The sequence below is a fragment of the Phaseolus vulgaris genome, chromosome 2 (genome assembly GCF_051622355.1).
Source record: "Phaseolus vulgaris cultivar YP4 chromosome 2, ASM5162235v1, whole genome shotgun sequence".
NCBI lineage: Eukaryota > Viridiplantae > Streptophyta > Magnoliopsida > Fabales > Fabaceae > Phaseolus > Phaseolus vulgaris.
This window is the reverse complement of record NC_143499.1, coordinates 12,153,707-12,167,886: the sequence shown is the minus strand read 5'-3', so window position 1 is coordinate 12,167,886 and position 14,180 is coordinate 12,153,707. Positions and strand designations below refer to the sequence as shown.

At 42.2% G+C, this 14,180-nt stretch overlaps 1 protein-coding gene across 1 annotated transcript; it reads right to left on the bottom strand.

Moving 5' to 3' along the window:
• Window positions 1-588: 588 nt before the first annotated feature.
• LOC137809044 (uncharacterized) lies at window positions 589-9,433 on the bottom strand. Its single transcript, XM_068610186.1, has 3 exons — window positions 9,292-9,433; window positions 1,199-1,411; window positions 589-1,112 (listed from the first exon to the last, which is right to left on the bottom strand). Exons 1-3 carry the CDS (start codon window positions 9,431-9,433, stop codon window positions 589-591), a joined length of 879 nt encoding a protein of 292 aa, XP_068466287.1.
• Window positions 9,434-14,180: the final 4,747 nt, after the last annotated feature.

The following is a 14,180-nucleotide window of genomic DNA, read 5'->3' as shown; positions in this document are numbered from 1 at the left end:
AACCTTTAGTTGAACCAAGGAAAAAATATCAGAATGGTCAATCAATCCTCTTTTAAAGATGTACTTATTCCTATGCCTCCAAATCTCACCAATAACTGTAATCCAAACACTTTCCCAAGCAACATTTACAAAGCTTGGAACATTGCACAATTTAAAATGCAAAAAATGTGAAATAGAACCATTATAATCAACTAATGCTACCCCAAGCCAAGCATAACACTAGTTTCAAACTAACCAAGCAATTCTACATTCAAAAAATAGAAACCTTGTTGTCTCCTCTTTCTCCCCACACATACAACAGGAAGTACTACCAACTACAACCCCTCGTCTAACCAAGTTAGCCTTAAAGCAGTAAAAAGAGCTTAAGGCAAAGCCTTGATCTTTCAAAAAAAAGCAAACAAAGATGAATACTCCCTTTCACAATAACCCGTTAAAAATATTATATGTCAAACTAACTGAGAACCTAGAGGACACGTCGTCCTTCCAACCCAACAATCTTCCATACCCGAGATGAGTCGCATGCCTTAAAACACCTGAAGAAGCTAACGTTCCTGAACCTTTCCCCAATCAAATAAACCATTCCTCAAACTAGGTCCCACTTCCAAAAATCATTATCCCAATTCCCAAAGATTCTAGATTTGCGTCTTTGCTAGTACTCAAAGAGAACAACCTCAGAAATCTACTCTTCAATTCTTCATTGTCCACCCAAACATCGACCCAGAACAAGACGTTCTTTCCGTTTCCCACATCCCACTCAACACATTCCTCAAAGTTCCTTCCCCACTCCTCCATACTCCAAATCCCCTTCAGATCTCTCCACCAGAGAGAATCCTTGTTGTAAATCCTACTCTCTTTAAAGTTTTTCCACCCTCCGTATTTAGATTCAGGAATCTCTTTCGACAAACCTCCATTATCTGAGCACAAACGCCAAATCCATTTCCCCAACAAAGCCGTATTTATTAACCTTAAATCCAGGATACCAAGACCGCCAACTTCCCGTGGTTCACAAACCTTTTTCCAAGAAACCAAGCAATCTTCCTCCCTTTCATACCCTAACCCCACAGAAAATTCCTCTGTAATTTCACAATTTCCTTCAATACCAAAGAAGGAACCTTATACAAAGATACGTAGAACAATGGTATTGATGAAAGAATAGACTTAATCAAACAAATCCTCCCTGCCAACGACAAAAATCTACCTTTCCATCTACCCAGTCTGCTTTTAATTATATCTAACACTCCGACCCAAAACGCGGTTCTCTTATGACACTCTTCCACATGCATCCTCAGGTACTTAAAAGGACTCTTCATCACATCACAATTGAAGATTGCGGAGAAACCACGAATCAAAGACATGTCAACTTCCACCCCACCAATTATACTCTTAGAGAAGTTAACCTTAAGGCCAGAGCCTAACTCAAAACAGTTCAAAATAACCTTAATAGAGAACACACTTTTATAATTAGCTTTGCAAAACATCATGTTTGCGGTGTATCTATGTGCAAGATATCAAGCAAATCCTAAAGAATCACACTTCAAAGCTGCAAAAAGGATTCTGAAATATCTCAAAGGAACATCATCTGTAGGACTATGGTATCCTTTTCATTCTCCAATACATTTAATTGGTTATTCAGATTCTGACTTTGCATGTTGCAAGCTAGATAGAAAGAGCACAAGTGGCACTTGTCACCTTCTTGGCTCAAGCCTAATCTCATGGCATAGCAAGAAGCAAGCATGTGTTGCTCTCTCTACTGCTGAGGCAGAATATATAGTTGCTGGTAGCTGCTATGCACAGATCCTATAGCTCAAACAACAACTTGCAGATTTTGGTTTACAAATCAGCAAAGTTCCTTTGATGTGTGATAACACAAGTGCAATAAATCTTACCAAAAATCAAATCCAGCACTCAAGGACCAAACATATTGAAATAAGACATCATTTCATCAGAGATCATGTGCAAAATGGGAACTGTGAAGTAAAGTTTGTGGAGACCAAACTGCAACTAGCTGACATCTTCACAAAGCCTTTGCCAAAAGAGAGGTTTTTCTTCTTAAGAAATGAGTTAGGTATTCTTGATCTTAATAATCTCTCTTAAATCTGTCTTTGGTACATGTTAAAGTCTATTTGTGAAGACAAATAGGGGGAGAATTATTGGTTCTTGTATATCTGTGTCTTATATGCATAAAATGTTTAAATCTCTGAGTATAAAAGTGTTTTCTGCTGCTGCTGATAGAAACAACCGATTGTTTCGTGTAAACAACCGATTGTTTATTATGTTTAAAGAGTTATAATCTAACTTGCTTCTGTAAGAAGCTTTGAATAGTGTAAATGCTTTTTCTGCAGGAACTACTTCAGATTTAATCAGTACAACACAAGCACCAGGGATTTGTCTTCATCAAATAGGGGGAGATTGTTGAACCAAGTGGTGTTCAATGTTTTGAAGAATCCAAATCCTTTGAAGGATGTTGAAGCCTCTACTTTGTTGTGTGTTGCTGTGCTGGTTTAAGCTTTGTTCTGGGGTAGTTTAATATTGTAATCCACCCTTAGATTAAATCTCAAGCAATTAGCATCTCAATCTTTATCAAAGTAAAATGTTTTTCAAACTAAGTTGAAACAACCGATTGTTTTGTCGAAACAACCGATTGTTTATACTTAGGTGTTTTGAGAAAGTTTGAAAACTGTTTTTAAATAGTGAAATTTGTTAAGTAACAAAACAACTGATTGATTCGAGGAAACAATCGATTGTTTGTTTTGAAACCATAACAGAAAAACTGTTTTCTTTGACTGAGCTTTAAATGCTTTAACTGAATACGCTCCAGTCATTAAATGCTTTGACCAATCTATTTTAAATGCAATTAAGAGTTTGTTAAGATTTGATAACAAACTATATTCTTGAATATATTATGAAAAACTGTTTTTAAGGATTAAGAATCTTGAGACAAAGTTTTTTAACTAAGAGTTTTTCAAAGAGTTCTGAGATTGCTTAAGAGTTGAGAGATTGATCAAAGGTGCTGGAATAGGATTCTACTTGTATTGATTTCAGATATTCATCTGTAACAAGTGTAATCTTTGTAAACTGTTGAACAATTCGTTTGTATGTTTTGTTGAGATTGGTTGTGTGTTCTTGAGGTGTTCAAGATCAACAATCTTAGTGTTGGCCAAGAAGAGCGTGTTTCTTGAGGTTTTCAAGGTCATTCTCTTGGTTGTGGTGTAAGTGATCAAGTGGTGATTGCTTAGTGGTTATCCTCAGGGTTTCTGAGAAGACTGGATGTAGCTCTTATTTGGAGTGAACCAGTATAAACAACTGTGTACAATTTCTCTATCCCTATCTCTTTAAATTCAGTTTTGTCTTTTTAAGACTGGTATAAACAACCGATTGTTTCGCTAAAACAACCGATTGTTTTTCCAGCTTTGTGCTTTTGCTGTTTGTTTTGAAAAAACTGAATCCTTAATCAAGGTTCTTTCAAAGAATTTTCATTCTAAGTTTAAAAGTTTTCAAAAATCCTCCTTAAACAATTCACCCTCCCTCTCATTTAAGGCCATATATTCTAACAATTGGCATCAAGAGCTTGGTTCTTGAAAGTTATTCAAGTTGATCTAAAAAAAAAATTTCTATGGCTGGAAAACTATCTTTTGAGGAGGGTGCTTCAATCTACAAACCACCTTTATTCTGTGGATTGAATTATAAGTTTTGGGAAGCAAGAATGAAAATCTTTATTGAATATATTAATCAAAGAATTTGGGACTCAATTGAGAATGGTCCTTACATTCCAAAATTCAAAAAGGATAATTCTTTTATTACAAAACCTTTGTCCAAATGGACAAATGATGAATGTAAGATGGCTCAGCTTGATAGGTCTGCTCAAAACATTATAGCTTATGCACTAGATACTAATGAATTTTTCAGGATATCAAAGTGCAAAACTGCTAAGGAAATGTGGGAGACACTCAAGGCTGCTCATGAACCAAAGGAAGCAATTACAAATAGTCAAGCAAGAAGGAAGAAAAGGCAAAATAAGAAAAGCCTCAATCTTTGCTTAATGGCCAGAAGGGAGGATGACTCATGTAGTGTAAGTTCATCAAACTCTTCAAACTCTGAAAATTATGGTCAATTGCTTCAAGCCTTTCAAGAAACGCATGAAGAAGCCAACTGATTGGCTCTCTTGAACAATCGGTTGAAAGAAAAGAATAGCTGGCTTGAAAACAGAGTAAAGGCACTGGAAGAGGATTTAGAAAATTCAAAAATGGATTTTGAAAATCTTGAAATCATTTACAAAAACTCCTCTTGCAAGTGTGATACTCTAGTTTGTGAAAATTGTGAAAATCTTGAAAAGAAGGTCCACTATCTTGTTAAAACAGTGGATAAGCTTTCTAAAGGCCAATCTAACTTTGAGAGTGTGCTAGCATTTCAAAATATTGTTTTTGGAAAATCTGGATTGGGTTTTAATCCACAAAACAAGCAAGATAGATTTTCAAAATCATTTTCGAAAATGCCAGAAAAACAATCGATTGGACCATCGAAACAACCGATTGTTACATGCTTCTATTGCATGAAAAGAGGTCATTCTGTGCGATTCTGTAAAATCAAAAAACATGTTGTTCCTAAAGGGCTTATGAAGTGGATTCCCAAGAAAAATAAAGCTTGTATTGATGAGTATAAACCAAATGGACCCACATTCATAAGGGGACCAAACCTATGTACTTGAAAATCTTTTTGTAGGACATCTTGGAGGAAAGAAAGCAACTTTGGTACTTGGACAGTGGATGCTCCAAGCATATGACAGGGGACAAATCAAAGTTCCTGAGAATATCCTTCAAGCAAGAGGGTCATATCACCTATGGAGACAACAACAAAGGAAGAATTCTTGGAAGAGGATCCATAGGAGATGAGAGCATCTTGGTGATCCATGATGTGCTCTTTGTTGAAGGCCTAAAGCATAATCTTCTGAGCATTAGCCAACTATGTGACAAGGGATATCAAGTGATGTTCAAGACAAACACGTGTGAAATCTGTCTGCCCAACACCAAAGAGGTAATGTTGGTAGGTAAGAGAGTTAATAATGTGTATCTTCTAGATATCTCTTCTCCATGTTCAATTGGATGTCTTCTATCCAAGCAAGATGAATCTTGGCTTTGGCATAGAAGAATTGCTCATATTCACATGAATCATTTGAACAAGCTAATATCAAAAGATCTTCTGATTGGGCTGCCAAAACTCAAGTTTGAGAGGGATCACATTTGTGAAGCTTGCCAAAAAGGGAAACAAGTGAAAAGTTCTTTTAAAACCAAAAATATTGTCTCTTCATTAAGACCTCTTGAACTCCTTCACATGGATCTCTTTGGATCCTCTAGAACTATGAGTCTTGGTGGGAATTATTATGCTCTTGTTATTGTTGATGATTTCTCTAGGTACACTTGGACCTTGTTCTTGGAATCAAAGAGTGATGTCTTTGCTGCATTCAAAAAGCTAGCAAGAAGGCTTCATAACACAAAGAACAACAACATAGGTTCCATAAGGAGTGATCATGGAGGAGAATTTCAAAATGAGAAGTTTGTCAAGTTCTGTGAGAAGTTGGGAATTCTACATAATTTCTCTGCTCCAAGAACACCACAACAAAATGGAGTTGTAGAGAGGAAGAACAGATCTCTTGAAGAGCTTGCAAGGACAATGCTTAGTGAGTCATCACTTCCTAAGTATTTTTGGACAGATGCAGTGAGCACCTCTTGTGATGTGATGAATAGGGTGCTTATAAGGCCCATTTTGAAGAAAACTCCATATGAACTCTTCAATGGAAGGAAGCCTAACATCAGTCACCTCAAAGTCTTTGGTTGTAGCTGTTTCGTTCTCAACAATGGAAAGGAAAAGGCCATGAAGCAGCAATGCGCCCGGTACACCATGATCAACGAAGATTTGTACCGGAGAGGTTACTCGACCCCCCTCCTAAAATGCAACACCAACAAACGGGCCGAGTACATTTTGGTCGAGATCCACGAGGGATCTGCGAAAATCACGTCGGGGCGAAGATGATGGCCGCCAAGGTTCTAAGGGCCGGCTACTATTGGCCGACCATACAGGGCGATTGTGCCGAATACGTGAAGAAATGCGCCAAGTGCCAAGAGTTTGGCCCCCTCCACCATACAAGACCGGAAGAGTTACACAGCATCATCTCCCCATGGTCGTTCGCCATTTGGGGGATGGACATTATCGGTCCTTTCTCCCCGGGGAAAGGGCAGACCAAGTTCCTCCTGGTGGGAGTCGACTACTTCACCAAATGGATCGAGGTCGAACCCCTTGCTTCCATCTCGGCAAAAAATGTGCAAAACTTCGTATGGAGGAGCATTGTTTGCCGATTCGGCGTCCCGCACACGATAATAACAGACAACGACCGACACTTCATTGACCGAGGCCTACAGTCCTTCTACAACGACCTGGGCATCAAGTCCATCACGAACTCGGTAGAACACCCTCAAACCAATGGACAGGCCGAGGCCGCTAACAAGGTCATACTCAACGAGCTGAAAAAACGGTTGGATAAGGCAAAAGGTCGTTGGACCGAGGAGCTGATCGAGGTACTCTGGGCGTAAAGGTGTACCCCCCAGACTACCACGCAGGAGACATCCTACAGCTTGACATACGGGACCGAGGCCATGATCCCGGTGGAGGTGGCCGAGCCCACTATACGACGACAGATGTTCAACCTCAACCTAAACGAGGAAAGCGTAGCGGTCAACTTGGTAAGTGAGTTTCGTGACAAAAGCAGAATACGGGAGGTCGCCTGCAAAATCTGGGCGTCCAGACGGTACAACACAAAGGTCCGGTCGAGGAGTTTTCAGAAGGGCGACCTCGTCTGGAGAATTCGTAGCGGCGCCACAAAAAATGAAGGGAAATTCTCATCCAACTGGGAGGGGCCTTTCCGAGTCCGAGAAGTCGCACAGGGGGGAGCTTATCATTTAGAATGGCTTTCAGGCAAAATTGTACTGAGGATGTGGAATGTCACGCACCTCAAATTCTACTACAGCTAAAATCAATAAAGTCACGCACTCTTTCCTCACCCGACCAGGGAGGTTTTAACGAGGTGTTTTCATCAAAATACTGACAAAGTTCTTCTACAACTTCTCGGCTCGGCATCCCCTGCCGAGACCGACCACCCAAACTTGCTCAATTAACATCACAAGTATTGGTCGATCGCCAAACCAAACTTGCTCGATTAACATCGCAAGTATTGGCCGATCGCCAAACCAAACTTGCTCGACTAACATCGCAAGTATTGGCCGACCGCCCACCAAACTTGCTCGACTAACATCGCAAGTATTGGTGGTGGCCGAGCCCACCATACGACGACAGATGTTCGACCTCAACCTAAACGAGGAAAGCGTAGCGGTCAACTTGGTAAGTGAGTTTCGTGACAAAAGCAGAATCCGGGAGGCCGCCTGCAAAATCCGGGCGTCTAGACGGTACAACACAAAGGTCCGGCCGAGGAGTTTTCAGAAGGGCAACCTCGTCTGGAGAATTCATAGCAACGCCACAAAAAATGAAGGGAAATTCTCATCCAACTGGGAGGGGCCTTTCCGAGTCCGAGAAGTAGCACAGGGGGGAACTTATCATTTAGAATGGCTTTCAGGAAAAATTGTACCGAGGATGTGGAATGTCACGCACCTCAAATTCTACAACAGCTAAAATCAATAAAGTCACGCACTCTTTCCTCACCCGACCAGGGAGGTTTTAACGAGGTGTTTTCATCAACATAATGACAAAGTTCTTTTACAACTTCTCGGCTCGGCATCCCCTGCCGAGACCGACCACCCAAACTTGCTGATTAACATCGCAAGTATTGGCCGATCGCCAAACCAAACTTGCTCGACTAACATCGCAAGTATTGGTGGTGGCCGAGCCCACCATACGACGACAGATGTTCGACCTCAACCTAAACGAGGAAAGCGTAGCGGTCAACTTGGTAAGTGAGTTTCGTGACAAAAGCAGAATTCGGGAGGCCGCCAGCAAAATCCGGGCGTCCAGATGGTACAACACAAAGGTCCGGCCGAGGAGTTTTCAGAAGGGTGACCTCGTCTGGAGAATTCGTAGCGACGCCACAAAAAATGAAGGGAAATTCTCATCCAACTGGGAGGGGCCTTTCAGAGTCCGAGAAGTCGCATAGGGGGGAGCTTATCATTTAGAATGGCTTTCAGGCAAAATTGTACCGAGGATGTGGAATGTCACGCACCTCAAATTCTACTACAGCTAAAATCAATAAAGTCACGCACTCTTTCCTCACCCGACCAGGGAGGTTTTAACGAGGTGTTTTCATCAAAATACTGACAAAGTTCTTCTACAACTTCTCGGCTCGGCATCCCCTGCCGAGACCGACCACCCAAACTTGCTCGATTAACATCGCAAGTATTGGCCGATCGCCAAACCAAACTTACTCGACTAACATCGCAAGTATTGGCAGACCGCCCCCCAAACTTGCTCGACTAACATCGCATGTATTGGTCGACCGCCCACCAAACTTGCTCGACTAACATCGCAAGTATTGGCCGACCGCCCACCAAACTTGCTCGACTAACATCGCAAGTATTGGTCGACCGCCCACCAAACTTGATCGACTAACATCGCAAGTATTGGTCGACTGCCCACTAAACCGACAACCAAGCTTGCTCGATTTAACAATCGCAAATTATGGCCGAACGCCCAAATTATATTTGCTCGATTTAACAATCGCAAATTACGGCCGAACGCCCATGTTTTACTTATTGGATTAACATCACAATACTAACGGTCGAACGTCCATGTTTTACTTATTCGATTAACATCACAATACTAACGGCCGATCGCCCATGTTTAATCAATTTACTTGTTCAAGTCAACGATCGCAATTTACGGCCGATCGCCCATGTTTTACGTGTTCGATTAACATCACAACAATAATGGTTGATTGCCCGATTTAACTAGGCACCGACTCGGTAACTTGTAAAATTGTACAGAACCATGTGAAAAAGAGGACGATATATATTAAAACATTGAAAGGGGCGATACATAAAAAATGCAAAGTAAAAAGGCCACGCCCCGGCCTCGGAGGATGTCAAAAGAAGGAAAAGGCCACAACCCGGCCAAAGGTAAACCTAATCCTGAATTTCAACGCATTCACCCTCCTCGGCCTCGGCCTCTCTACCCTGAACCTCGGCCTCCCCCCCTGGGTCCCGGTCGGTTCAGCCTCTTGAGCAGTTAAGGCCGCCACTTCAGCACTCGCCATTAGCCGACCCTGGTAGACCTCACATTAAAGGTCAAACTCACCAGTGGGCGGCGACCCGCCATATAGCACATGCGCTTGACGCACAACTCGTTCAAAACATTGCTTCAGCAGTTCCTCGGCCTCATCATAGTTCTCGTCGAGCTCAGCCTTGACTTGGACCTTGGCAGCTTGGAGGGCGGCCATCTCAGCGACCGAGGCAGCGAGCTTCTCACCCCTCTCCTCGACCAACTTCTTCAGATGAGCGATCTCAGCAACCGCCCCCTCTTTTCGGCCTCAAGTTGACGTCTCGCCTCGACAACTTCATTTTGTGCCAACTCTCTCGGTCGACTCCTTGGCAATCTCGGTTGTTAAGTCGGCATTAGCAGCCAAAGACTGCTTCAAGGACTGGGTGGCCTCCGAGAGTTGATGCTCCAAATGGGACACGGTCTCCACGTGTCGGTCTCGCCCTTGGAGACCGTGCTGAACGAGCACGACCGAGCGGCACATGAGCTCAAAGCCGCTCCTCAGGAGATCCGAGGGAGAGACGTCCCGGAAAGACTCCCGAGTCTCTTCAAGGAGCGGCACGCGAACTCTTCGCGTGAATTGGTAGCTACTCCCCAAGAGGTCAAAGGGAGTGAGCGTTGGCCTCGCCACGGCATCAGAGGAGCTCGGGCGAGATCTGGGAGAGGGCGGCACCACCTCAGTCCCCTTCGACGCGGAGGAGGGGGTGTCGACATTGAGCCGAGCGAGCGGGTAGTAGTGGCAATGTTGCTACACTCCATCGGCCGTTTCTTGGACTTTTGGGAAGGGTCGGCCGACCTCTTGGACTTGGACGCCACCTCATCAGCCGGCGGCATCACCTCCAAGCTGCGGCGACCCTTGCGCTCAACTACCTTCTAACGATGTTTGTCGAGCACGTCAACAGCACTCGGTCGCTCGTTCACCATGGTTTCTGCAAGAATAAACAAATTAAAACAAGTTAGAAAAAATCGACCGACCGACCGACTAAATACAAAGTAAAAAACCCATACCCCGGACGGATGCCCAGTGCCCAGGCTTAGCATAGGCCCCGATCAGCATCCGGCATGGAAGCCTCTTCGGGAGGGCATCAAAGAGTGAAAAAACTTCCAGCTTATCGGCACCCTCTGTCGGCCTCGGCCATTCTTTGAAGCCATAAGGCTTGCGAGTCCAGTAGAGAGGGAACCTCGACCCACCAGACTCGTCAAAAAAAATGGTCGTCGCATCCGGCCGAATGATGACCTTGACGAACTGTTCCTTAAACCTCTTATAGGAACCGACAAAAAGGTCGAACAACACGCTACCCGACCAACGAATGCCATGAAGCCTTTTTAGCGGGGTAAAAGGCATAGTAAGAAAGAAAACAAGAGGGGGAAGGATGAAGACGCATCACATCACACAACAGGCGGAAGGCCTGAAGGGACGTCCAGGTGTTCGGGTGAACCTGGGTGGGAGCCACGTTGAGCGCCCGAAGGACGCCCATCGTAAACGTGTCGAAAGGCAAAGACACGTGAAGGTCAGAAAAGAAGCAAGTGTACATATAAAAGAAAGGGGGACCGGCATCCGGTCGCCCCATGCACACCTTTTTGGTTGGCCCGCAAGGCACAACATCGAAGTAGTGAGAGTGGCCGCCCGACTTTAAGGCCGGGTGCTTAAGAAAGAACTCAGCCACGCAATCCTCAGTGCTATAGCTGGATGATTTCTCAATCACATTGGAGTCTACCCAACTAAAGTCCATAAGGGGAATGGCCGAGGGAGGAGAGTCTGACCGGTCAGTCGTAACCGCCGGGTCATCCTCTCTCATAACTTCTACCTGGGTCGACCCCTCGGCCAACCCAACCGACTGGGAGTCGGGGGCAGAATAAGAAGAAGAAGAGGAAGAAGACTGTCCGATAGGAGAAATCGGACGACCGAGAGGGCACAAAGGGTGGGCGGAAGGAGAGGACGTTCGACCGAATGAAGAGGACGTAGGCCGAGACCGGCTCAACATAACTAACCTTTTTCTGGGAAAGGAAGTGTAGGCGAGAGGTCACTCGGCTATCAGAGCTAAGGGCGAGAGATCACTCGGCTATTAGTTCGCTCAAACAAAGAAAATGCAAGGGTTCGACACTGTGGTGGACCCCTATTTATAGGGCCCATGGGCCTCGGAATTCGAAACGTCAAACCAATCTCAACTGTTAGATCTCTTAGATCTAACGGTCCACGAGCTTTCCCGCCCAAAAAACCCCTCATCAATGCACATCACATCGCGCCGTCTGAGGTCGTATCACGCCGCCTAGTCACGTCACACCTCGAGAAATGAAACGACCGCACGTTCAAGGGAGGCCGACCGACACCCATCATCAAAAACTCATCGGACACATCCAAAATATCTGCCGTCGAGCCTGGGGGGCAAGTGTACCGGTATGGGCGAGGCCGACCCATGGTCTCCCTGCCCGAGACCAGGTCAACCTGACCAAAACCAAAGTAAAGTCGGCCGAGACCTGAGAGACTTGGCCGAGATGACAAGACCGACGACCTACCTGGCCGAGACCTTAGAAGGCCTAGCTGAGACGGCCAAGACCATAAGAACTTGGCCGAAGGCCGACACACATCAGGTTAACTTGGCCGACGGCCGACCCCTGCCACCTTTAACGCTCAAACCAAGATCAGTAAAGCTAATCCATCATTAAGAATTAGCTAATGCAACCCTAAGCGGTATCCACCTCAATAAACGGGCCCAACAAGGTAGGCCCATTAGAATAATATAAATAACACTCGTCACAAGGAGTAAGGTATGTCATTTATTAATGTTCACCTACCTTAGAGTTGACCACCCGCTTTACTAACTTGAGCGTCGGAGTGCCTTCGCAGGTACCCCCACCATCCGGTGTTCACCCAAGGCCGAGTGCCGAAAGAGAAGCAGGAGGACGACAAGAATCTCAACTCACCACCCAGTCACTTGACCGACCGAAGGAAGGAGAAGAAGACTTTAATAGTTCTCTAGGTCTCATCTCCCTAGTAGGAACATGTGTAAATTTACACCCCGTCACAATCCAATTCATTTTTCCTAAATATATCTTGTGATAAGACCCACCCGTCGAGCAGGGACGAAAGTCGGCCTTAGTGATCCGACGGTGTCGAGTGGAAGGGTCGTCGCTCAACGGATAAAAGTTACTCTAAGGATAACAGGCTGATCTTCCCCAAAAGCTCACATCGACAGGAAGGTTTGGCACCTCGATGTCGGCTCTTCGCCACCTGGGGATGACTTTCATGTGTTTTGATAATTGTAGAAAATGCTTTCAAAGTATATTGTTTCTTTGCGGAAAAAATTCTTTTCTTTTTTAACCATTTTTTATTTTCAAATGTTTAGAGTTTGGAAAAATGGAACGGGTCAAGGTTGTCTTTGTAAATTAAATATTTATGTTGGGTCACAACGGAGTTCGTGATTTTGGTGACCCACTTATCTAAATGGACAAGGTTCCAAGAATTACTATATATTATAGACATATTCATGCATATAATTTTGTTTATCTATTGAAAATAAATTTTATATATTCATTCATTTGAGATTTATACTTAAATTTTCAAGGTAAAGAAATTATAACTAGATCTCTGATATAATTTTTTTTGCAACTTTTTTAATTGAACCTTCACGGTTAATAAAACAAGTATTAGTTTTCTAGCGAGACATTTCAAAGTGTCGTAAACTAACTTTATTAGACTTAATTATAAAAACTATCGAAAGCCAAAGACTAAAAATATATATGAACAATTTTTATTATAGTTTTATTATTTTAATAACTTTCTGTGAGATAACTCTATTCCATACTTTGTTTGAATTATTCTTCTCCTAGCTAGAATAGGTGGCTTTTAAAAAACAAATCCATTAAGTTGCTTTCCAATTTTAGTCACATTTTTTAAGGATTATTGCTCACGTCATCATTCTAGACCCTTTTCAAGATATATCAAAATATATAATTGAATAAAAAAAGAAGTTGATTAGATGTATTATAATCATCCACTAAACTATAATGTAAAATATTTATGCTCCAATTAAGCCCCCGTTATTTGATTGGTCATAATTGGAATGGTGCCCAAATTTTAATATTAGTTTCTTGATGGCTTTACTAATCATTCATATTTGAACCCTAACTTGTAATTAAAATATATGTTATTTGTTTATCTTGTGGCAAGCACTTCCCCCCTTCTATGCCACCACTAAGCAATTATTTTAGTTAGTCTCACGTTTCTTCTAAATACTAATCCAACAACACATGACATATGTATCCTTAAAAAATGGAAAAGAAAATGAAGTTTGGAAATAAAATGTTCTTCTGAATACAGAATACAAACGAGAATCTTTATCTACACACAAAATAATTCAAACGAGATGTAAGACAAAACCAAGTGGCGTGCATGGTTAAGTATAATTTTATAGTTTATTTCATACTTCTCGATATAATATTAATAGTTCTGGATATTATTGCAGAATAAAGCCATTAAATATATTTGTAGACCAATTATATTACCTAGGCTATGCTTTAGAGATGATCATCGTGAATATTGTTTTTAATTTAATTATATATACATATATATACATGAGGCTAATTGATATATTAACGTAATCTTCTTAATTTTTTCCTAGTTGATAGATTAATGTAACCCTTTTAAATTTTCTTTCTAATTTTAACTTATCATATGCTATAAGTATAGTTATTTTATTATGTTTTTTTAATTATAATTTTTTAGTAACCATCTTTAAAAGTGTGGTATCAAGATGATTGTCGTTAAAAAAACAATAATGATATAAAAAAATTATTATCGAAAAAATGCAAAAAAAATTTAGAATTGATTTTGATTTAGAAATATTTAACTTTTTACGAGAATTATAGCTTAATCATTGTTGAAATTGAAAAAACAAAATTGATATAAATCATCATTAAAAATTTAA